Below are 23,865 nucleotides of genomic sequence, written 5' to 3' on the forward strand. Positions count from 1 at the left end.
TTGATACATGGATTTATTTTTAAGTAAACAAAACAGCTATATGTTAGGATTATAATTCAGTCAAATTTGGAAATTCCAGAGTTTAGAAATACCTTACTGTAATTTTTCAAATTATGGTCTCCATCAGTGGGCAATGAAATCAAATCAAAATTAACATATTTAAAAACCTGATATATAGCAGGAAACATCTGAATGTATCTTGCAGGAAGGGAATTGTTTTCTAAGCTTTTGTTTCCCCACCACATACATATGCATGGAAATGAACACTAGATCCACACACAGATCCTGGTTTATGAGGGGGAGAGCAGGGAGTTAAAAATCTCAAAAGTATGCTAGATCAAGAAATGTGATAGTGTAATGAAAAAAAATTAAGTCTGCTAAGTTCTTATCTTTGCCCATGACCTTGGTTTAACTATCAACTACACAACAGAACACGTATTCAACTGTAAAATGGGAAGGCACTAGTTATGTATAATACAGACATGTCATGACTTTTTCTCTATGCCTATACCATGTTATACCATAGTTCATTTTCTTATTGTATACACTCTCTAAGCCTAGGAACATGGTTATCACATAATAGTAATTAAATGTCAAGTGACCATATAAATGAGTAACAAAGTATCTAATACAGTACCTAAATGTTATTTTGCCCACTCCCTCAGTAACAAACTACTTATTTTTTTAAATTAAGTCCAGAAATAAGCTGAAGAAAATAAAAATACAACCTGAGGTTTATATTTAACAAAGTCTTGACTACATTTTTAAAATTTTAAATATTTATTTACTTATGCATATAGAACTGGGGTACAGGCCAGAGGTGCAGGGGCGGTGAGAAGATTCACTAAAGACAGAGTGGGTAGCAGAATAGGCAGATGGACGAAGTATACTGCTGAGGGGAGCAGCGGGCAGGTCAGGAGAAGTCTGTCACGCCATGTGGATCACCTCCTGGAGCAGGGATCAAACTCATGCTGACGTAGCTGTAGCTTGTTAGGGCTGTGCTCTAACCGGCTGTGCCACCAGGAAGGCCCTTGACTACATTTTAAGTGGTGATACAATAAATTTAATTAAGCAAAAATCGTCTTGAACTTTTACATTATTAATTTATCCAATTTCAAATACTTTGTGGTTAATTTTCATATAGTACCTTCATATGTTAATCTAATTGGCACTTGTGTGATATTAAAGATTATTTAATGATGCTCAGGAAGGAATAAAGGATTATAACACTTTATCTGTACTCATTTTTATTCTTTTTACTATTGAGAATGAAGGCTATGTATAGAAAACACCTAAAGTACGAATTACATCTTTTTTAAAGTACAAATTTTAAGTTATAACTTTTACTTTAATGTTTAGAACAATTTTTTTACATGACCATATTCTGTTAATCACTGACCAAAATACTGAAAAATATAATTCACACATAGATGGTGTGGATGTAAAGTTGCACAGACTTTCTGTAAGGGAAAAAGGAAATACTATAAATATTTCTAGGTTTGGAAAATTACCTTTCATACAGTACTCAACAAATACTTTGTTAGTTCCTATCTAAGGTTTCAAATAGAGACTGGTAAACAGGAATGATCCCTACTGAAGATCTAGTAGTAGAATGCAAGAAAAAATTATTAAAATATGATAGATATGGCCCTCCCTGGTGGCGCAGCGGGTTAAAGCACAGCACTGAGAATCTAAAGCTGCTTCTGCTGAGTTCGATCCCCGCCTGCCCCGGAGGTGACCACATGGTGTGGTAGACCTCTCCTGGCCCACCGGCTGCTCCCCTCGGCAGTGTACTTCATCGATCTACCGGTTCTGTTCCCCACTCTGTCTCTGGTGAAGCCTCTCACCGCTCCTGAGCTTCTGACCTGTACCCCAATTCTGTATGCACAAATAAATAAATACATTTTAAAAAAAAAATGATACTATTGGAAGAGGGATCTATTTAAGAATTAGATGGATCCAACCTCTCTGAAAGGTATCCTGTATACTATAGCATGTGCTAAATGCTGAATACACCACACACATTTTACTCTTTTTATCAATCCCATGAAGTACATTATTATACCAATTTAACAGGGAAAAAAAACCACTAAAACTTAAAAAGTATTTTGGGCCCTCCCTGGTGGCGCAGCGGGTTAAAGCACTGCACTAAGAAGCTGAAACCACTTCCGCATGAGTTCGATTCCCGCCTGCCCCGGAGGTGACCACATGGCGTGGCAGACCTCTCCTGACCCGCCCGCTGCTCTCCTCAGCAGTGTACTTCATCAATCTGCCTGTTCTGCTCCCCACTCTGTCTCTGGTGAAGTCTTTCGCCACCCCTGAGTCTCTGGCCTGTACCCCAGTTCTGTATACACAAATAAATCTTTAAAAAAAAAAAAGTATTTTGACTGAGGACACAAAAACATTATTTCCAATATTTTAAGATTATAAAAATTGTTTTGTCAGGGTCCTCCCTGGTGGCACAACCAGTTAAAAGCACAGCACTATGAAGCCATTGCAGCCACTGAAGCACAAGTTTGATCCCCAGCCAGGGAGATGACCCACACAGCACGGCAGATCTCTCCTGACCCACCCGCTGCTTCCTCAGCATGTACTTCATCTATATGCCTGTTCTGCTCCCCACCCTGTCTCTGGTGAATCCTCTAACTCCCACCTCCACCCCCTGCAACCGCACCTCTGGCTTGTACCCTACTTATCTGTGCATAAATAAATCTTAAAAAAATAAATCATTTTGTCACAATCAAATGTGTAAACAAAAATTCAGGTATAAGAATGTTCACCAAGTGCCAGTTATAAAAGTGAAATATCAAAGTAAGATTAAATGTTCAATAATAATTAACTGTTAAGTCAATTATGCTTTAGCCCAGAGAATCATGTTTTGGATAAATATTAAAAGACACTGTAAAGTGATTGCTATGTAAATTTTTATAAAAAGTACATGTTACAAAACAGCAAATGCAGCCCAATTCCTTTTTTACAAAAGTGCAAATAGTGGTTATTTATGGATGTTTTTCCTACTTTTGTGCATTTTCTTAATTTTTTACATTACACTGTGTTACTTTAATAGTCAGGAAGAAAAACAAAACCTTTGAAATGAAGAGAACAACAGATAAGTGTTTAGACAGACTAACAGTTCTCTAAGGAATTGCAAAGTGATTTTTATTTTCTTCTTTTCCTCATCTTTACTTCCACTTTTTCTATATGAACATGCTATCGTTAGTACTTCTATCATAGGCTCCTCAACATAACAATTTTGATTACTTCAGATTTTTAAAAAATAACAGTACTATTTCCTTAGTATGCTGCAATAATATATGTGTATATTCAAGAACCCAAATGACAAAATAGGTAGCTTAGAGAAATCATTTCTATTACAAAAGTCAACCCTATGGGGGGGGGGGGGACCTTAATGTCTCAAATCATTAATTTGAATATTAGAAACTAAGGAAACTTAGGATTGTCTTTTTCTGTGTCAAATGGTAAAACAGTCCAATTTTCTAAGCACAGAAATACTTATCCTGCCATGTTTTGAGGTTTTTATTATATACATCTGCCCATACAAATAGGCTGGCATATATAACAACTAAAAATAACTATGTAATTTAGGATACAGATTAATCTAAAGAATTATCCAGTTACTTCCAGTTAATTCCAGCAAAATATGAAAGTTTTTGGGAATAAATTTTTTTCTGGGCCCTCCCTGGTAGCACAATGGGTTAAAGCACCATGAAGCTACCCAAGGTCACTGCAGCACAAGTTCGATCCCAGGCCAGGGAGATGACATGGCATGGCAGACCTCTCCTATTTCCCTGCTGTTCTGCTCAGCAATGTATTTCAGTAGATCTGCCCATTCTATTCCCCATTCTGTCTCTAATGAGACAGAATTCTGTCTCTGTCTCACCCTCTGCACCTCTGGCCTGTACCCCAGTTCTTGTATGCATAAATAAATAAATCTCTTTTAGAAGTACTTTTCTAAAAGGTATAAATAAATTGCCCCTTTATTTGAACAGCCAACATTAACAAGTATGTGATACCTAAGCAAACTGTTATACATAATAATCATTACTAAAAAAAAATCAAGAAATTATGAAGGTGTGTATCTTGAGCAGGATCTTCAGATTTCTAGAAGTTTGTAAGTTTTACATTATAAAAATGTTTTATAAGTAAGTCCTAGATATAAGTGGGGTTTTGTTCCATTTAAAGTTTTTTGCCTTAGTTAATATGAAAAAAGTTGGAGGGATTACCTAAGGATTTTGGGTAGCAAGGTTTAAGTTTATAAAGTTTATGTGTATGCTTTTAGAAGGTATTTAAATTGAAAGCACCTTTTTATATATGAGATCACATAATTATTCAATAACTAGATTTTACATTGATGACACTAAAACCAACACCTTTTAGTAGGCATTGTTTGGTTAAAAATGATCAAGAGGGCCCTCCCTGGTGGCGCAGCGGGTTAAAGCACAGCACTGAGAAGCTTAAGCCACTTCCTCATGAGTTCGATCTCCGCCTGCCCTGGATGAGATCCACATGGCGAAGCAAACCTCTCCTGACCCGGCCCGCCGCTCCCCTCAGCGATGTACTTCATAGATCTCCCTGTTCTGCTCCCCTCTCTATCTCTGGTGAATCCTCTCACCCTCCGCATCTCTGGCCTGTACCCCAGTTCTATATGAATAAATAAGTAAATCTTTAAAAAAAAAATGATTGAGAAAGCATAAAGAAAAAATAGGAAGAATTCAAGAATATTCATGATCTTTCATCCTTAATGAATAGGGAATGAAAATGAGGTAAAACTGCTATACATTTCCACTTATATGCACGTAATTTTTAACTAGCTTGCTATGATAAACATAGTAGAATCACTTCCCCCCAACTCCCTGTTCCCAAATGTCCAATAAATCAGACAGTATTATCGAAGTACCACAAGGAAAAAGGAATCGCAGTACCACAAGGAAAAAGGAATGAATGAATGAATGACAACTTAAGAAACTAGTAGTTTTATTATAATTCTTACAGGACAAGATGAGGGGCATCCCAGTACCCCCTAACCTGCCTGCTCAAATGGGTTCTGTCATCTGCCACATCAAAATAAAACATACTTTAGTGCATGAAACCTTTAATGGGAAGGAGTATTAATAAAATTATTGTGCAACAAATACAAGAAAAAGAATACAGTTTTTAAATCAAGCATCCAAAGTTACCCGTCCCTTTATGGGTAAATGTCTAGTCAAATAGGGTTGGCCCAAAGTAGGACCACTGAGCCCCAAAACGGTGCCACAAGTCTAAGGCATCTTCTGGCAGGGTTCTATAGGAAAAGGGTAAAAGGGGCCCAGAACATCTGGGACAAAAGCTGCCACTGTTAAACTCCCAAAGGGTTCTCATCCCCATCTGTTTTAATCAGTCCAAGATCTAGAAGCAAGTGCAGGTAGCTTTTTCACATGTCTCTACTACAGATCACCTTCTGGTTCTCCCTCCTTCCTTCATTCTTCTGTCTCCTCTCCAGCTTCCACTCTTCCCTGATCAACTCCACCATTCCATGGATGGGACAGCGAACAGGGAACTTCCCCTTTTCCTAGGGAACACCCTGTTAATCACTAATAAACAGAAGTCATTACCAAAATACTTTCATGTGTTTTACTGTTTTACTGTTAAGCACACACTTTTGCTTTCATTACTGTAATTCTCATCAGCACCATTAGTAGGGTATAATAACCAAAAAGGTAAATGAAGGAGGCCTCCCTCCTTTAACCAGAGGTTAAAGCACAACATTATGAAGCTATCAGCAGCCACTGTAACATGAGGTGACCCACATGGCACAGCAGACCTGTCCTGTCTCGCCTACTGCTTAGCAGTGATCTGCTTGTTCTGCTTCCCACTCTGTCTTTGGTGAATCATCTCACCACTCTTGCACCTGTGTGTACCCCAGTTCCTGTATGCATAAATAAATAAATCTTTTTTAAAAAAGAGGTGATTTTTTTCAATAGTTGCCATACAGCTAATAAATTTATATAGTCCAGACTAAAACTCATCTTCTGAATCTGGGTTACCAGATTCAGCTATTAGCAACCAGGTATACTTGTTTTGTTTTGTTTTTTCCCAGAATGATATTATTATCTCTATTATGACAAGTATATATACAAAAGTAAATGGATCTTTCTCAACATTCAAAAAAATAATGATAGGTGGTTAAGTATTTTCTCCAGAATTTTGCAGCATATACTCTTCAGAAAAAAATACAGACATAGGAAACACCACCACTAAGAATTTATTACCAGACATCTTTTTTTTAAAAAAAGATTTATTTATGGGCCTTCCCCAGTGGTGCAAGGGTTGCACACCACTGCCAAGTGAGCCACAGCAGCTTCAATGCAAAGTGGATCCCTGACCCAGACCCACCTGATGTTCCCCCCCGGCAGTGTACTTTACTGACCTGCCTTTACTGACCTGCTCCCCACTGTCTCTGGTGAATCTGTGCCAGGGGTGCAGGGGTGGTGAGAGGATTCAGAGACAGAGTGAGCAGAACAGGCAGTGACAAAATCTGCCAGGCCATGTGGATCACTTCCCGTCTGGAGATTGAACTCAGGTTCTAAAATACACATTAAGGGAAGATCTATTATGGAAATCGAAATTGAGGTAAAGAGAATTTGCTACAGATGACGCCAGGAAACTCAGGTTCTAAGTGGGAATATACAAGTCTGAGTCCAGTCCCTGTCCTTACCATTAAGCTGTATCCCATTTAACAAAGGTATTATTAAATGCTTATCATGCGCCTGTAATGTGTGCCAAGTGTTTTAGATAGAGCAATGTTAAAGCTTTATTTGTGTTGCTTATAAATGCTACATAATATTTAACACAATGCCAACTAAACAAAATTCCTGGCACACAAAAAAAATGTGTCTAGACTCAAAGAGTAAAACTGTATCCTTCTTGTTTATATTTTTTCTGTTATAAGAGCATCTTGCATTGTGAAATAATTGTGGCTAATTCTCATTTGCCTCAGAAACACATCTTTAGGTTGCAAGTATTACTCGTCAACAAAAAACAAACCTCCCTTAGAGCCTTTACTACTTAAATCAACTCTATGAAGTATTATCTATCCACATTTTGAGACTGAAAAAAATGAAGGACAAGTCACAAAATGTATTAAGAGAGTAAACTGGTGGTTCCAATTCAGGATGGCTCCAGTACCTGAGACTTTAATGACGTGAAGTTCTGGCACAACTCTTTACTAGGAAATAGTTATATTCAGCTCCATTTTATCAGCCAAAAATGTACCAGATAGCTAGGCAATTTGGGCTGTTCTAAGTCATCATACCAGAAATACTAATTTTTAAAAAAGATTTATTTATTTATGCATACAGAACTGGGGTACACGCCAGAGGTGCAGGGGAGGTGAGAGGCTTCACCAGAGACAGAGCAGGGAGCAGAACAGACTGAGAATGTACACTGCTGAGGGGAGCAGCAGGCAGGTCAGGAGAGGTCTGCTGCACCATGTGGGTCACCTCTGGGGCCCGGGATTGAACTCTCACTGAGGCGGCTGCAGCTCGCTTCCAGTGCTGCGTACTAACCTGTTGCACCACCTGGGAGGATCCGAAATACTATTTTGCTATGAAAAAAAAGGCATGTAATGCATACCACCAGTTTAGTATTTAAGTCAAACTGTATTTTTACGAAATCATTTTTTTCTATTTAAAGACATTTGGGCTTTCTTCTTTTGCATGTCAGTAGTCATAAATATTAACCTAAAATAAATACAAACCTGTTATGCATGTGTGTAACACGTTATCTTAGCATGGTAAAATAAGTACATCTAGTAATATAGGTATATCAATTCTTACTAAGAATGTCGCTCATTTTTTGTATTCTGTGTATTCAAAGAATGTTAAATCTAATGCATGCAAATGTCAAACAACATTCAAATTCTATCTGCTATAAAACTTATAAAACAAATTCCATCCATTAATGTAAAGAAAACGTTTTACTACTAGCATCCATTCATATACAGAATGAGTTCTTTGGAAGAGACAAACTATTGTTTCTAAGACATGCAGTTCCTAATAAAACCTGTCAATAGGAATACAAACTACTAAATTGGTATAATAGAGATAAAATACTTCTAAAAAAACTTTTACAAATAATTAACATGCTTGTAACTTTGATTATACATCAACTATAGGAGTTAAAACTTCCTGTGAAGCACAAATCTGGTTCATTCTCAAGTGTTTAAAAATACTGGTTACTCTTCATTATGCAAAAGACTTTCTCACACTATGGCCAGTTCTTTCATTCAGCCAACTACTCATAAAGTCCAGAACTTCATTAAGAGCCATAACAGATTTCTTGCTATTCTCCAAATCCAGCACATTTCTCAGGTTCTGTGGATTTGCACTAGTGATTCTATATGCTCTCCCACAAAATCATCCTTCAAATCCAGCTCAAATATCACCTCCCTAAAATCAGCTCGTTAATTCACTTAACAAGAAAGACTACTCTATTCCAGTATTATATCCAAAGACTGCCCACACAAAAAAAATTATTCAGCATACTATTAATAGTGAAGTGCACACAATATTTATTGAATTTTACAAATGTGATAAAATATGAAAGCCACTGATTTCTAAGAATCTACTATCTAAAACTTAGCAAAACTAAAAATTCCTAAGGTTTTAATAATTCTATACAAGCACCAAGATGTTTTATGCTTGCTACCCCTTTTAATTTTCCACTAATAAAAATGGACACCTTAACTCCATGATTTGGAAACACTGCCACCGTCTCCTAAGGAAAAAGACAGGGATTATGTCTCAACCATCTCTTCCCCTCTAAAACTTACCCCTATGTATGTAGGAAGCACTAATTGCTTATGAAACTTTTTCTATCACCCAACATACAAAACTTGACCCTGTATTAAGTATTCTTTCTGCCTGCAAAGTCATATGCCCAGATTTTTATATGGTTTCCTTTTTCAACTGCTCAAATGCCACATACAACTGTTATGCCCTTATTTTCTTTAAGATGACTACCACTAACTGAAATTATTTGTTTACTTGTTTATTTTTGTTTCCTTCTTTAAGGACGTTACGTCTATGAAAGGAAAAATTTGTCTTTCACCATTATATAGATTCCTCTACATATAGCAATAGCTAGCAAAGAATAAACATTCAAATTACTGAAGGAGATAGTTGAAATGCCAAGAACGCTAACATCCAGGCAGTGGAGCCTAAATTTCATTGAAGTAATTTCTATCTAAAACCACTAAAAAATACCCGAGTTCTATAAATTGCCTTTGCAAAAAAGAAAAAAAACAACTTTAAAAACAGAGAATTTTACATTAGAGGTGATCTTAAAGACATCAAGAGATTGGTGTTTTCAAACTATACTCTAAAACATCTTAAGTGCTGTCAGCAGAAAAAATTCCCTTACACATTGGACTAGAATTGTTTTTTTACATACATCTATTTTAGTATGGGTGATTCATCCACAACACACAAAAGTATTTTACATACAAGATTTAAACACTTTGAAGTCTTATCTGTGCTGCTATAATAGTTTTGCTACAAAGTTCAATAACATGACTCTCCATAATTTCTTGTAAGTGTACATACATTTACAAAGGTTACAGTTACAACTTTTTCAAATCTAAGGCCAGGCACACTGGCACACATAAAATCACAGAACATAAAACCACAAAACGCAGACCCTTCATCACCCTTAAAGCATTATTCTGTGCTCTAAATCATGGCAAAACACAAGGCACATCTGCTGAGGACATGGAGCTTCCCAATTAGTGTGCAGTAAACTTCTAAAATGTCTGTAAATTTAAACATTTAAAGTTAAAAGTCTGTAATGAAACTTGTGAAATGTGGCATGTGGTAAAGTATCACCTATTTTCATTTTAATAGAGTTATTAAGTTTTGGTTTTTCCTGATAAATGTTTAGAAATTTAAAAAATATGAGCATCTGGTGGATACTATCAGAAAGTCAAGCTCAAAACAAAATTTTTCAACTATTTATTTCAAATATCTACTTCAATTTTACTGTCCTGAATCTGCAAGATGACCAGTTGAAAGCTAAACAAATCTTTTACTTACACCTTAATTTGATGTATCAGGATTTTCTAATAGATGATGAGCCCAGTGTAAAGAAAAGTGGACTTCATAAACTGCAATTACTAATTTTCGTATTAATCAAAAGTGTGATTATTTAATCTATGTATTAATGCTAAAATTTAACCTGATTAACATCAAGATGGCTATCATGTAAAGTTGAGATAATATAAATGAAAGTGTTTTGTAAGCTGTAAAGCACTGTTTAAATACTTAATAAAGTCAAAAGGAACCAGGTCCTTTGAATGGCATGGTAAAACATTATTAATAATTTACCAATTAATGAAAAACAAATTGAAAATTACATACAAAATTTGTATGAATAAGCATGATTTACAGAGTAAAAAGTAACACTAAAAACACATTCCTGCCAAATGTGACACAAAACCAAATGTTCCTTTCCAAACACACTCACTGTATTACATAACCGGTCATTACATTTTGTCCAGATGCTGATATAAAAAAGGAGCTATGCTTCAACATCCAAATACATAAATGGCAAAATGATTTATCAATATGATTGAAAAAAGGCCAGCATACTATTACTTCAACTACCAGGACACAGAATTTTCTCTAGTATATGAAAAGGAAAAATTTACTAAATATGCATTCTCGCCCACTTTACATAAGGAAATACATTTCAATTCAGTAAAAGCAGAGACTGATATCCTGAATACTGGTCCAGAATCTCATGTAAAACATTATCCTATATGTTTAGCAGTTTTAGTTTAACTTAGTTTGATATGAAAACAAGCATATGGAAAGATATCTAAAGCCCCAAGTGACAGAGTTATTAACAGCTCCACTAAAAACAATTATAGGAATTATTTACCCTGTTTTGATTTCTGTATTTCTAAAATACTTCCAATTTAAAAAAAAAACTGGTGTATTGGTGTTTGAATTTTTTAAGGCTAGATATGCTTCTGAGAACTGAATTTTTTAGAAGGTGAAATAGTATATAAATTATGCCTGACCTCCCACCTCCTGGAATGACCTAGGCTGCACCTATAATCAAATACATTAATATTTCTGCATTAAGATATTATAAAATTAGGCAAAGAATGTAATTAGTCTTCAATTTCAGGTGGACTATGCCACCACAATTCCTTAAAAAAATAAATTTTTAGGGGCTGCTGGATATTAAGTTACCAATGAAGAATCATTAAATCATCACACACAATTTTTGTAAGAGTTATAGTTAAACTAGAGAAAGTACTCGTACTATTTTGCTTAATGCCTGGGATTAAGGAGTCAAGAGTTTAAAAAAAAAACACCTAGTCAAACTTCAAAAAGCCCAGCTGAACAGGAGTTCTCAGTTAAACAATAGTTTTATATATATATGTGTATGTACACACACACACCATCACCTAAATACACATACAAACTCTCTTCAGCTAATGCTCTTAATCATACAAAATATGGCAAGCAATGCAGTCCTAACCATTCTGTAGGAAGAACTTTTTTTTTTAACTAACATACTTCCCTTATTTCTGCATTCAATCTACACACATTTACCTAAGATGCTGGTTACCGAGTTTACCATAGTCATTAAGAAGCAAAACTGTAAGAAAGGACTCAAGGAAGTAAAGGATATATGTCCTTTTCACCATCCTCTTTTCCAATCTGTTATTTCTTATCTGTAGAATGGGAGACAAAGCTCTCTGATGGCATTAAGTGTCAAGTAACAGTCAAGCACCAGGTCAGTTCACTGCCTATCCACAAAGTCTAAGTATTCTACACTACAGAAGGTGTGTAAAATGTAAATATAAACAAAATAAAACCCTACCTCTAACATGCTCATAGTACAGAGGTTACAATAGATGGCAGGGGACAGACAGACAGTTAAATACAATACAATGTGACACATTCATAAGAGAAGTTTGAAGAATATAGCAGTACAAAAGGAGTTTGAAAGTAATGCTAGAATAAAGTTCCAAAGAGTAAGAAATATGTTAAGTAACAGAGAAATTATATGCACAAAATAGCTACTCATGTCTAAACAAACTTAACATGTTGGGTCTAAAAATTACTAAAACCAATAGTCTGTTCAAGCAAAGGAAATTTATTTTTCTAGATAATTCACTTTGCATTTCCATATTATATAAGCTAAGAGGTCTTACCAAAATATATATATTATGCGCTATTTTATTACTTCATAATGCAGCATACATCCAAGATGTCTGCACCTGAATTTTTGTGCACTATCAGAAAAAATATTTAGGGATAGCTTCCCACCTGATCCCTAACAATATAGACAAAGTAAATGAACAAATAAGCCATGTCAGTATGACTTGTCATGAGAGGAGTTTGAAGAGTTTTACAAGGGATGCCAAACAAAAACTAAAGCAACAGGAAATTAAAGGGTTCAAAAAACAAAGCTAAGATAAAAATTAGGATAAAAAAAACTTAAAATTCTAATTTTTGCTCTTTCTTTTTAAAGCAGACTTTTATATATTAGCATAACTCTTCAAAATAGGTAGTGAAGTCACAATAAAATTCAATTCCTATAAGTATCACAGGTAGAAATCATCCTTTAGTAAGTATGAAAAACTTTGTATTGTCAACCAGAATGACACCTATCATAACATTAGATATCCCATGATATCAATGCTGTAATTCTATGCAAACATTACAGTGCAATTCAGATTAACTGCCTCTAGGTTAGGTACCAGGTTGTGTGACCCAGGTTAGGTACCAGGTTGTGTGACCTGGTACCTAAGTTTCTTTTGCTTCTTTGTGTTACAAAATCCACTAGAGGACCAGGAAACAAAATCTTATTTAGTAGTAGCTTTTCCTAAAACTGTATCGCTATTTGCTGATCTTAAATACCTTTCTTTCCAAGGATGTGCATGGAAAATTTGCTTTCATCTAATTTGAAACAAACAAATGTTAACAAAATTACTTTCACCAACCTATAAATTGTCAATTATTATTTCACCTATAGATGCAAAGCATAATTTTCTGTATCAGAAAATCTCATGAAGCAAATTTAGTACTCAAATGGGTAAAACTGAAACTTCCCACACACTTTGTGAAAATTTCTGAGGATCTTTCAAAATACAAATACTGCAAATACCTATTTTTATTAAAGAGATGAAAACCAAAAACAACTAAGTTAGAGGCATTTTCAATGAAACCTACATATAAAAGTATATGCTTTTGAACAAAGGAATTTTCAGGTTACAGGTACAGTATCTCTGAAAAATCAAAACATAAACATCCAAAGGGGAAAAAAGCATAGTTAATTAGTTCTCTTGACGAACACGCTGAATTTTATTTTCAAGCAAATACTTCTCAAAGAAGAGAGTTACATAATTTACTCATGCATTATACTTCACTTTCTTCCATGTGAATTTACCTTCAAAGAAGTATAATAAATTTTTTTCAAGGTTGTCTTTGTAGCTTGGTGAAGCATAATGACACTTCTTATTTCCCAAGAATATCATATTAAGTTATAGATATCTCTACACAGAAGTATTAAAGGGTTCTACCAGCAAATGATGGATGAATTTATATTGATGTAGCACTCATCAGGATGTAAAACATGAATTGCTGTTTTTCAATTTCATCTAAAACACAAAGAATTCACATAAGCACTACTTTCCTCAGGAAAAAAATGAAAAAAGTACCTTTTTAAAATTATTTATGGGTCTTTTAAAGTCAAAAAAAGAAGTGTCACAGTAGTTACATTTTTTATGGTACTTCACTACATTTAATATTTCAAAAAGAACTGCACACAAAGCAGTTCACAACTTACTAATGGTCTAGGTACTCTAAGAAGAATTTCAATGAAGAGAGAGCTGAATGTAGACACCTAACCACTTGAACATAGTCATTTAACTATTGCAGTTCACTGCGACTCTTAACCAACCCTCTAAATCTGGTATGAAGTTATCTTCCAAAAGTGCAAGAGATGTGTCACTGATGTCTGTCTGAGAAATAACTTTTGTCAAATATACCAAGTACTGCCAAGCAACATAAACCTGGTAACTTTCTATCCCCCCATACCTTGTATTTTCACTAACGTTGTTTAAAATTCAAATAAAAGGGTGTACTTACAATTCTAGAGCTCTAGATATTCCAATTATCAAGCAAGACAGTCGGAATGTTTTCAACTTTTAACTCTAAATTCAAGTCTGGCCTCCATTGTGAACAGATTTTGATCACTGAGTACTTTTCTACCATTTGTCAAGAATCTAGGGGTGATATTAGTAACCTTCCAAAAAAATTTAAATGAAGTAAGATTTTTGAACACGTTTATGAAAATGAAAGACAACGTGTTGCATTAGGTCTTCTGGATATAGAAAAGTGAAGGCATCTCCTAATATTCGAAGGAAGTTGATGTTTAGTTTCCTTCTGAGAGGATGGTACCCGTATGTACGATTTTGGTGGCGGTAATACGGTACCCACAAGGCCTGTAATAAGTGCAAATTCTAAAACCTCAGAAATGCTTCCTAAAAAGAAAACTACCACTCGCACTCGCTAAAGATAGCTACCAAAAGTTACAGAGGCTTTCTCTTCAGATAGAACAGAGACATAAGTAAAGAACCAAAACGGTCTCTTTTAACCCCAATCATTTCTTCCTTGAAACTTTTAAGTTAGACCCAACGCAGCAAAAGGTGGAGAGGCGCTAGCGGAAGTAGAAACCCAGGGCTTGCAACTTCACAGACAGCAGAGTATCGGGTTCCTCCGCCGCCCTAACACTATCAGACTCAGTCTCTACATCACGGAAGCTGCACCCTCCCGGTGCGGTGGCAGAAGCATCACAGCTGCACTCCTCCTATCATCCAGAGCCTTCGGTATCCCAGGGCCTGGAGACTCAAGAGTCCCGTTAGCCAGTACTATGTGCCCCATCTTACACACACACACACACTCTAAGTCGCAAGTGATGTGTGTGTACTGAGAGAATGTGAACAGTCAGATCCCGTAGCAGCTGTTGGGAAGGCGGCAGCGCGGTCTAAGCAGGCCTGGGCTCCTTAGCCACCGCCGCTGCCGCCTTCTCTTTTCCCCAGGAAGCAGCGCGGCGGAGGCTCCTCGACACTGGCGGGAGCCCGAGGGAGCGGAGTCTGGGGAAAGCCCCATCGCTCGCCGAAGGGACCAGGCCTACGATCCAGAGCTGCAGCTGCAGCGACCCAAGTACAGCGACGCTTTACGTCCCGTCCACCACCCTCCTCATACACACCCCCTCCCTCCCTCCACCGCCGCCACCCCCCTCCCCGCCCGCTCCGCTCTCCCTCTCTCGATTGGAGCCGAGACAAAAGCAACGGGAAGCGGAGGGCCGGAACGCTGCCCGCAGACCCCGGGCGCGACCGGCCCGGCCCCGAGGCATTCCCCCGCCTTGCGAGGGTCCCGAATCCGCCGCCCCCGCCGCGCGCCCCGCTGCCAGACTTCCGAAAATTTGCCAAAAACTCACCGCATGAATTTTCTTGTCCCGCGGATCCAAGATGGCGACGTATCCACCGCGGAGGCTGCTGGGAGCAAGACCTTTACCCTCTGACCCCCGCCGTGACCCCCGTGGTTCCGGCTTCTCTCTAGGCGGCGGCGGCCGCAGCGACAGCGGCGGCGGCGGAAGGTGGGAGCGGCGTGGCGGATGGTACGGGGCAGGAGTTGGTAGATTGCTTCCCGCGCACCCGAGATGTGGGTGGAGAGAGGCGCTTCCCTCCCTCTGCGTCCGCTCCGCGGCCTCCACCGTCTCCCACTGGTTCACGGGGAAGGCTCGGAGCTGCTCCGCGGCCGTTATCTGGAGCGGGGCCTCCGCGGCCGCAACCAGACGTCTCCCTGCGGCCGGGTTGCTTCTCACTGGGCTCGGCTCCCCGGCCCTTGGGGCGCCGCGGGGTCCAGGGGCCGGGAGTGCTGAGGTGGCGTCGGTGCGCCCTCCCCGAGGACGGGAGCGTGTTTGTGTTTGTGTCGGACACCCCGCCCCCTTCCCGGGTCGGCCTTAAACGTCCCTCCCCCGGCTCTCCCCCGGTGCCGCCACCTGAAGCGAGTCTGACCGCGTCCGGGCTCTCCTGCTCCAACCCCCCAGCCCCCGGGGTCGTGCACGCACTTCCAGGAACCGGCAGCGCGTCAGCATCACCTCCAGAGAAGTGAGTTCCCTCTGCCGTGGCCACTGGTGTTTTCCGTTCAACACCCTTCTTTCCTTTTTTAAAAAATGGTTAAGTTCGATGGGAGGGAGCTCAGTGGGAAGCAGGTTTTTTAAGTACTTGGATGAGCCTCCACTGGCCGAGTTCTAGCCCCTTTGGCGCCTGCTCTCCGGTCTCCACTAAGCCTGAATGACCGAACGGTAGGTGTATGGGCGAGACGGCCAGAAATTTCGATGGCTTTGGTGGAAATCATTGCCAATCAGAGTGAAGGGAGATTCGTTTCCGTTGAACTTTTTATTCCTTTGTATATCGATAAACGCTTCCCGGTTTGTTATTACTCGACATTTTTGGACTCCAGGGACGCTATGTATGTGCATGTTTGGAATGGTATACTTTCATGAAGTGAAAATTGGCGGTCCTTTTCTGTTTGCGTGACAGCTCTCATTAATGTGAAATAACATAGTTCATGTGAAGTAAATAAAATTTCTGCTTTTCTCGATTTTTTTTTGTTTTATAAAATCACCTTTTCTTTCCAAGAAAATTGTTGTAACCAAATTTAAGATTTATCATGGAAGGTCAAAAGGCATAGTAGGTCATTAATAGTGAGAACAGTATGCATACTTTAAAATTAAAGGTGACTTGAGTTTCAGAATGCAAGGAATTCTGACTTATTGTTAAGTAGTGTGTGAATTTATTTAAACTTGAATGGTAGTGATGTAGCTAGTGGGGACTGTTTGCCTGATATTTCACTTCACTAATTTTTCTGTTTTACTGTGTTTTTTACTTAAGGATAATTCAAGGAGGAGCAACATTTCTTTTATTACATCCCCTTTTTTTCCTCTTTTGACAGATCCTTCTGCTCTTCAGCTTTCACTACTATGTAAGACAGTGTATTAAAAGTCTAAATATGCTTCAAAGTGTATATAATATATGTAGGTATCTAAATATATATACATATCTTTATGTATTACTGATGACTTCCGTCTAGCCTAGTAATTTGAAAAAGTAACTTAATATTTGGAATCCTACGATGAAATGATAAAAATGGGACAAGCTTATTTTGCTTTGCACATACAAAGTAGCATCAAGTATTACTTATTGTCCTAATCTATTGGTTAAAACTTTGTTAAGGCCAAGAAATAGGCTTTATTCTTAACATCTGTATTTTCTAAGCACAGAATTTGAATAGCATAAACATTGATAAAATTGGACAGATCACTTCCAAAAAATTAAAGCTTTAATATAAGGGCTTTCTTCTATCAGGAAAATATTTTACTGAATGAAAGGGAAATACATTTCACAATAAATTTGTAGGATATGAGTGTTAGAAAAAAATACACTGATAATATGGTTTTCTTAGGGGCACTTTGTTCAGAATAAATATACTGTGAGCTTTATTAAAGAACAAGTTTTTAATTGTACTCTTACTGATCTAATTTATTTTTTATAAAGATTTTATTTATTTATGCATACAGAAATAGGTACAGGCCAATATCTACCTTAGAGATGGGTTGTAGTTATTTATATAAGTGAACTGAGAGTTTATATATATGAATTTTAGTGAGCACTCCAAGTGATATGTCTTTTTAATGTTATTTTGCATCAAAAGCTCATCTTTATTGCCAGTTTTTTATCAAATTTGTTAAGTAGCTGGTTTTTTGGTTTTTGTAATAGGAAAAAACCTGTTGCCTGTTTTGTGCATTTGTTTTTGTGCATATATGAGGTAAATTTCACATTCACTTTTAGACTGATTCAGATTAAGAAAAAAAATTCCAGGGGCCCTCCCTGGTGGCGCAGCAAGTTAAAGCACAGCCCTAAGAAGCTAAAGCCACTGCAGCATGAGTTCAATCCCTGCCCGAGAGGTGATCCAAATGGCGCAGCAGACCTCTACCGTCTGGCCCGCTGCTCCCCTCAGCAGTGAACTTCATCAGTCAGCCTGTTCTGCTCTCCACTCTGTATCTGGTGAATCCTCTCACCACAGCTGCACCTCTGGCCTATACCCCAGTTCTGTATGCATAACTAAATAAATCTTTTTAAAAATTTCCTTATTGAAGAAAGAATGAGTTTGTTTATAAATAGCAGTAGAAAGGTAAAGGGGGGGTCTCCCATTTGCAGAAGGTTTGGACAATACTGAATATCTTACACTGGCAGAGATTAAAAGCACAGACATCTCAAATTTAACATGTTGAAACAAAGTTTGAATATAAACTGTCTGCCCATAGTCTTATTGATTTACATAAGCCAACTGTCCACTCATTTGCTCAAATGTAATCTAGGACTCTTCTGTAATTCCTCATACCCTAGGTCTGACTCATCTACTATCATCTGCACTTCCTTTTTCCCCCTGAATTCAACCATTTCTCCTCACTTCTAATGCTCCCACCCTGTCCAAGTCACTATCATGTCGTGCAGTAGGATCTGCACTATCCCTTTGCTTTCACTTTTCCCTGCACCCCTTCATACCATTCTCTGCATATTAACCATATTACTCTTAAAACATTTCACTAGGTTACATCACTCCCTTGTTTAAAACTGTCCCAAGGCTTCCCTAGGGATAAAGTAAAATCTATTTTCTTTCCATGACTTTTAGAACTGCACATCTGGCTTTTGTCATCCTCTTCATCTTGTAGTCACCCTTCTCATTGCCTCCTATTTCTATTACTTGCCCCAACTCTTTCCAGTTTTAGTAGAGACAGGTGACTTCCTAAAATTTCTCTATTTTTTTTTTTCATACTTACCCCCTGTAAGTCATGTGGTAGTTTTAACCAATGGAACATAATCAGATAAATCATGTGGGGCCTTTCCAGAATCATCTTTAGAAGATAAGTGAAGTATACCCTCAGTGTGTTCTTTTCCTCATATACTGCATTCTGGAATACAGATGTGATAGCCTAGAACTCTAGCTGTCAGTTTGAACCACATTCAAGAGCCCTCATCCTAAGAAATGCAAAGCTTTAAGTTGATAGAAACATGGATTCTTGTCACCTTGGGGGAGCACCTTAGCTGCCTGGCTTTCCTTAAGTTCAAATTTTTATGTGAGAAAAGATAAAAAGTTCTGTCTTATTAAAGCTGCTATTTAATTGTTCTCAGTCTCATTTAACTGTCACTGAAATTTCTTCTAGGTACCTTTGCATGCCTGTGTTTTCTTATGCCTGGGATGTATCTTTATATGGCTCATGCAGTCTTGTCCTCTGACTACCATTTTATTTCTTTGACCATCTATTTTTTTAAATGTATTCTCATTGTCTTTCATTATCATTTATCTCATATTTCATTAGCTGTTGTATGTTTTCCTTTACCCTGCTGGAGATATAAGTTCTAGAACATCGATTTTACTCACTCTCTGTTCCCCCCTTATAGTAGACATTAGACAATAAACATAGATCTTTGAGTGAATGAGAGATGAATAAGTGAACCATTGAATGAATGAAATAGATCCTTATCAAAGATTAGGTAGTTCCCTTCTTTAAGTAAATGATTGAAAAAGTTTCAACTCGATATATAAAATCTGAACAAGGAAACAGCTGGGGAAAAAGTAATAATTAAGATATATACATTTTCCTGTAAAATTTATAAGGTTGTTAAGAGGGAAAAACTTAATTGGGAAGGCAGCCTGGCAAATACAAAAAAAGTTCACTCATATCCTTCAAATTTATTATGAAAATTTATGCTCTATCTCATTCACTTAACTTATTATAGATCTCATATTACCTATATAGGTTTAAGAACCTTAAACTTCACATGGTAACTTCAGAAAAATTTAGTAACTGCATTTACTGAGTGATGAAATATGTGTTACACATTAATTTGGTCTTTGAACACATTAATTTGGTCTTTGAGTTTTATCTTTATTATTTCTTAATCATAACTGGCAAACATTTAGAGAAATAGGGTTTATGCTGCTGAGAGTATAAATTGACACATTTCAGGAATACAGTTTGGCAATATGTATCAAAAGCCTTGAGCATGTATTTTTGACCCAAGAAATCCTCTTCTAGAAATGCATCAGAAGTAAATAAGGACATGTACAATTTGACTGCAAGAGTGTTTATTATTGCTTTTATTTTCCTTTTTTTTTTTAGCTTTCCCAAGAACTTTTATTTGCACAGAACCAGATGAGAACCCTGAATCTAAATGAAGGTGTTGGACCTCTTGGTGGTGAAGTATGGTTTGTGCTGCTGACATAAGACCCAATTGGGCAGTGAGAACTTGATCTTGAAGCCATGGTACTTTTTATTATACTACTTAAATAAATTAAGCTACATTCATATAGCAGACTAGTATTCAGCCTTTAAAAATGATCTGAAGTAAATTTTATTGACCTGCTATATTAAGTAGAAAATTTTTAAGTACAGTTCTAATTCTGTAGAAATTCGAAAGTCTGAAGTCTGAAAGGGTATGTATAAGATATTAATTCACTCTTTGAGAAGTGCCTTATAGTTATACTTTTTATAGTTTTTAATATTTAAGAAAATAAACTATTTTTTAATGCCAGGAGGCTACCGTTAGCCTCTCAATATTGAATGACTGGGACATAGTACCACTATTCAACTGCCAAAATTGAAAATCTTTTATTTTTTCATCTTCCCTACACCCCCCAATTATCGACTGTTATATTTTATCTTCTAAAAGACTAGGATAAGGGTCCATCCTTAACTCTCATTCCTTCAGCCATTCTTTTAATCATTGCCTCTTAATCTTCATTTAAACTTTTGAAAGTCTCTTTTTTTAACATATACAAGAACTGGAGTACAGTCCAGAGGTGCAGAGTGGGGGCGGAGATGAGAGGATTCACCAGAGATAGAGTGGGGGCAGATCAACTGAATACACTGCTAAGGGAAGCAGTGGGCGAGAAAGGAAAGGTTTGTTGTACCACATGAGTCACCTCCCTGGCCAGGGATGGAACTCTTGGCTGCTGACAGTTTCATAGTGCTGCACTTTAACCCCTTGCACCACCAGGGGGACCCAAAAGAGATTTTTTTTAAAGGAAAGTTTTAACTCTGTCCAATCTTCCAAACTACCACCATCTTAGAATACTTCCCTGCATAAAATCTTTGATGCTTCATCACTACTGGATAAAAGTTCAAAATCCTTTCTATAAGGTTTTATGCCCTTCCTACATTTACAGCTTTTGATACATATTTGTATTCCAGGCTGCTTCATATTTTGTGTCCTTGTGGTTTTCTTACCTCTGCCTTGAGTGACCTCCCCCCCAAATATCTTAATTTATTTCTCTTCAGTCTTCTACGCTGGTTTTAAAATTTTGTGTACAAATTCTTTAATATTCCATTCTTCAGGATTTGGAACTGAATTCACCTCCTAACTATGCATTGAGTGTTGTCACTTGTAATAGAATAAGGTGAAAATGAAGTCTTCAGGATTCCTCATACATACTCTGTGGAGTTATTCTGAGAGAAGCCAGTTGCCATGTCATGAGAACACTCAAGCAGCCTAGAGAGAAGCCTGTATGCCAAGGAAGTGAAGTCTAATAGCCATTGAAGAACAAGAGCCTGCCAACAACCACCTGACTAAGCTTTGAAGCAAATTCTTTGGCTCCCTTAATAAAATAATCACCCCAGTCAGCAGCCTACCTGTAAATTCATAAGAGACCCTGAGCCAGAATCACTAAGGTAATACTCCCTTGAATCTGAAATAATAAGTATTTGTTACACAACAATATTGCAATAGAGCCTCAGGACTCAACTTTTTTTTTTTTTTTTAAAGATTGATTTATTTGTGCATACAGAACTGGGGTACAGGCAACAGGCAAGAGGCTCAGGGGTGGCGAGAGGCTTCACCAGAGATAGAATGGGGAACAGAACATGCAGATTGACGAAGTACACTGCTGAGGGGAGCAGCGGGCGGGTCAGGAGACGTCTGCCACGCCATGTGGTCACCTCCGGGGCAGGCGGGAATCGAACTCATGCGGAAGTGGCTTTAGCTTCTTAGTGCTGTGCTTTAACCCGCTGTGCCACCAGGGAGGGCCCAGGACTCAACTTTTGTGAAATTTTTCTGAGCCCATTTTTTTCTTTACTTAACCTTCCTGTAGAATTGGGATTTCCCTTACTAAACGGTAAACTTAAGAGCAAAGACTATGTTTCATTTCTCTTTTTTCCCAAGTTTTATCATAGTTCTTAAAATGGTAAGTTCTTAAAAATACTTTGCCAAAAGAAAGTGAAAAATTCTTTGATTATAAGCAACCTGAGTATAGAAACCATGTATTTTTGTTCATCGTATCTTCCTAAGTGTAGTGCATGTACATAAGCAGATAAATACATGCTGCAGATGTCTTTGTAGTAAATAAGGCGAGTCCTAAATGTTTTGTACATAAACATGTTCTTAGCATTTAAATGCCCACTATTATACAAAGTATAATAAGTAGGGCCCTCCCTGGTGACGCAGTGGGTTAAAACAGCCCTGTAAGCTTGCTGCAACCATTTCAGTGTGAGTTCAGTCCCCCGCCCCGGAGATGATCCACATGATGCAGCAGAGCTCTCCTGACCCCCCACAGCTCTCCTCAGCAGTGTACTTCATCACTCTACCTGTTCTGCCCCCCACTCTGTCTCTGGTGAAGCCTCTCACTGCCCCTGCACCTCTGGCCTGTACCCTAGCTCTATGCATAAATATATCTTCAAAGAGTAAATAAAAATCAAGGGAAACCAAAAAATTAATAATAAATAACATAATTTGATTAAAGAAAGATGAAATTAGAAAATGGTAGTAGTAGCATAAGGGGTAGCAAACTCCATACTAGGCACTGTTTATTCTTACCTTTGTTAACTCATGAAATCCTTACATTAACTTTATGTACCAGAATTTGCTAAATCTGTGATTCAGACTATAAACTCACAGCTAGGTTGGAAAAAGAAAGAGAACTGGCGTGTTAGGGGAAAATAACTTCACCAAGAGACTATTGAAGTTCCATGTTGGATAGATATGAATGATCGGAAGGGACATTGTCAGTGAGGCAAGTAACATGAGCAAAGGCAAATCATCTTAATTTTCAAAAGCTGCCATCACGTGCGACTGACTGGGCAACTTAAATTTATTTCCTCACAGTGCTGGAGTAGATTCTACAAGTTCACAGGTTTGGTTTCTTCCAGAGACTTCTACTCTTAGCTTGTATGTGACTGTTTCATGTTCACATGGTATTTTCCTTGTATGTAGGTCTTCAGGTTTCCCCATTTTTTAAAAGACACCAATCATGTTGGATTAGATCATACCCACATGACCTCACTGAATGTAATTACCTCTTTAGAGATCCTATCTTCAAATACAGTCACTTTCTTAGGTATTAGGATTAGTACCTCATAAATTTTGGATGACATAATTCAGGCCAACTCAGCAGAAATGATTATGGGCCAGTGAGATTTATATAGAATAAGGTAGTAAGATTTTAGATTGTTTTAAATCCCAGGCAGAAAAGTTGATAGGAGTGACATTAAGTAAACCACTGCTAATCCATACCCAAGGTGTAGTCAGCACCCAAAAGGAAAACAAAAACAAAAAAAAAACTAGCAAGTTAAATAGAATAGTTTGTTTAACATGTTTGATCACATCCACTTTTTATCACCTAACATCTCTGCTTTCATCCTGCCAAGATAATTACCTTAAATTATCTGTGAATCATCTCAACAATAATGTGAAGTTTTTCCCATTTAAGTAATTTCATACAATAA

At 37.6% G+C, this 23,865-nt stretch overlaps 1 protein-coding gene across 3 annotated transcripts in view; it reads right to left on the reverse strand.

Moving 5' to 3' along the window:
* CNOT2 (CCR4-NOT transcription complex, subunit 2) overlaps window positions 1–15,638 on the reverse strand; it is a 98,758-nt gene extending 83,120 nt beyond the window's left edge. The window contains exon 1 of one of the 3 annotated variants that reach the window (XM_004675898.2): window positions 15,517–15,638. Coding sequence is in view for 1 of the 3 variants with exons in the window: in XM_012720417.1 (XP_012575871.1) it covers window positions 15,517–15,521 (5 nt within the window). In the remaining 2 variants the exon portion in view is untranslated. Of the gene's footprint in view, window positions 1–14,712; window positions 15,284–15,516 lie in introns of those variants that run through there. The other 2 variants (XM_012720417.1, XM_004675900.1) reach the window with 2 other exon arrangements.
* Between the last annotated feature and the right edge of the window lie 8,227 nt (window positions 15,639–23,865).

This window comes from Condylura cristata, unplaced genomic scaffold, assembly GCF_000260355.1.
Source record: "Condylura cristata isolate star-nosed mole 26May11 unplaced genomic scaffold, ConCri1.0 scaffold00004, whole genome shotgun sequence".
Lineage (NCBI taxonomy): Eukaryota > Metazoa > Chordata > Mammalia > Eulipotyphla > Talpidae > Condylura > Condylura cristata.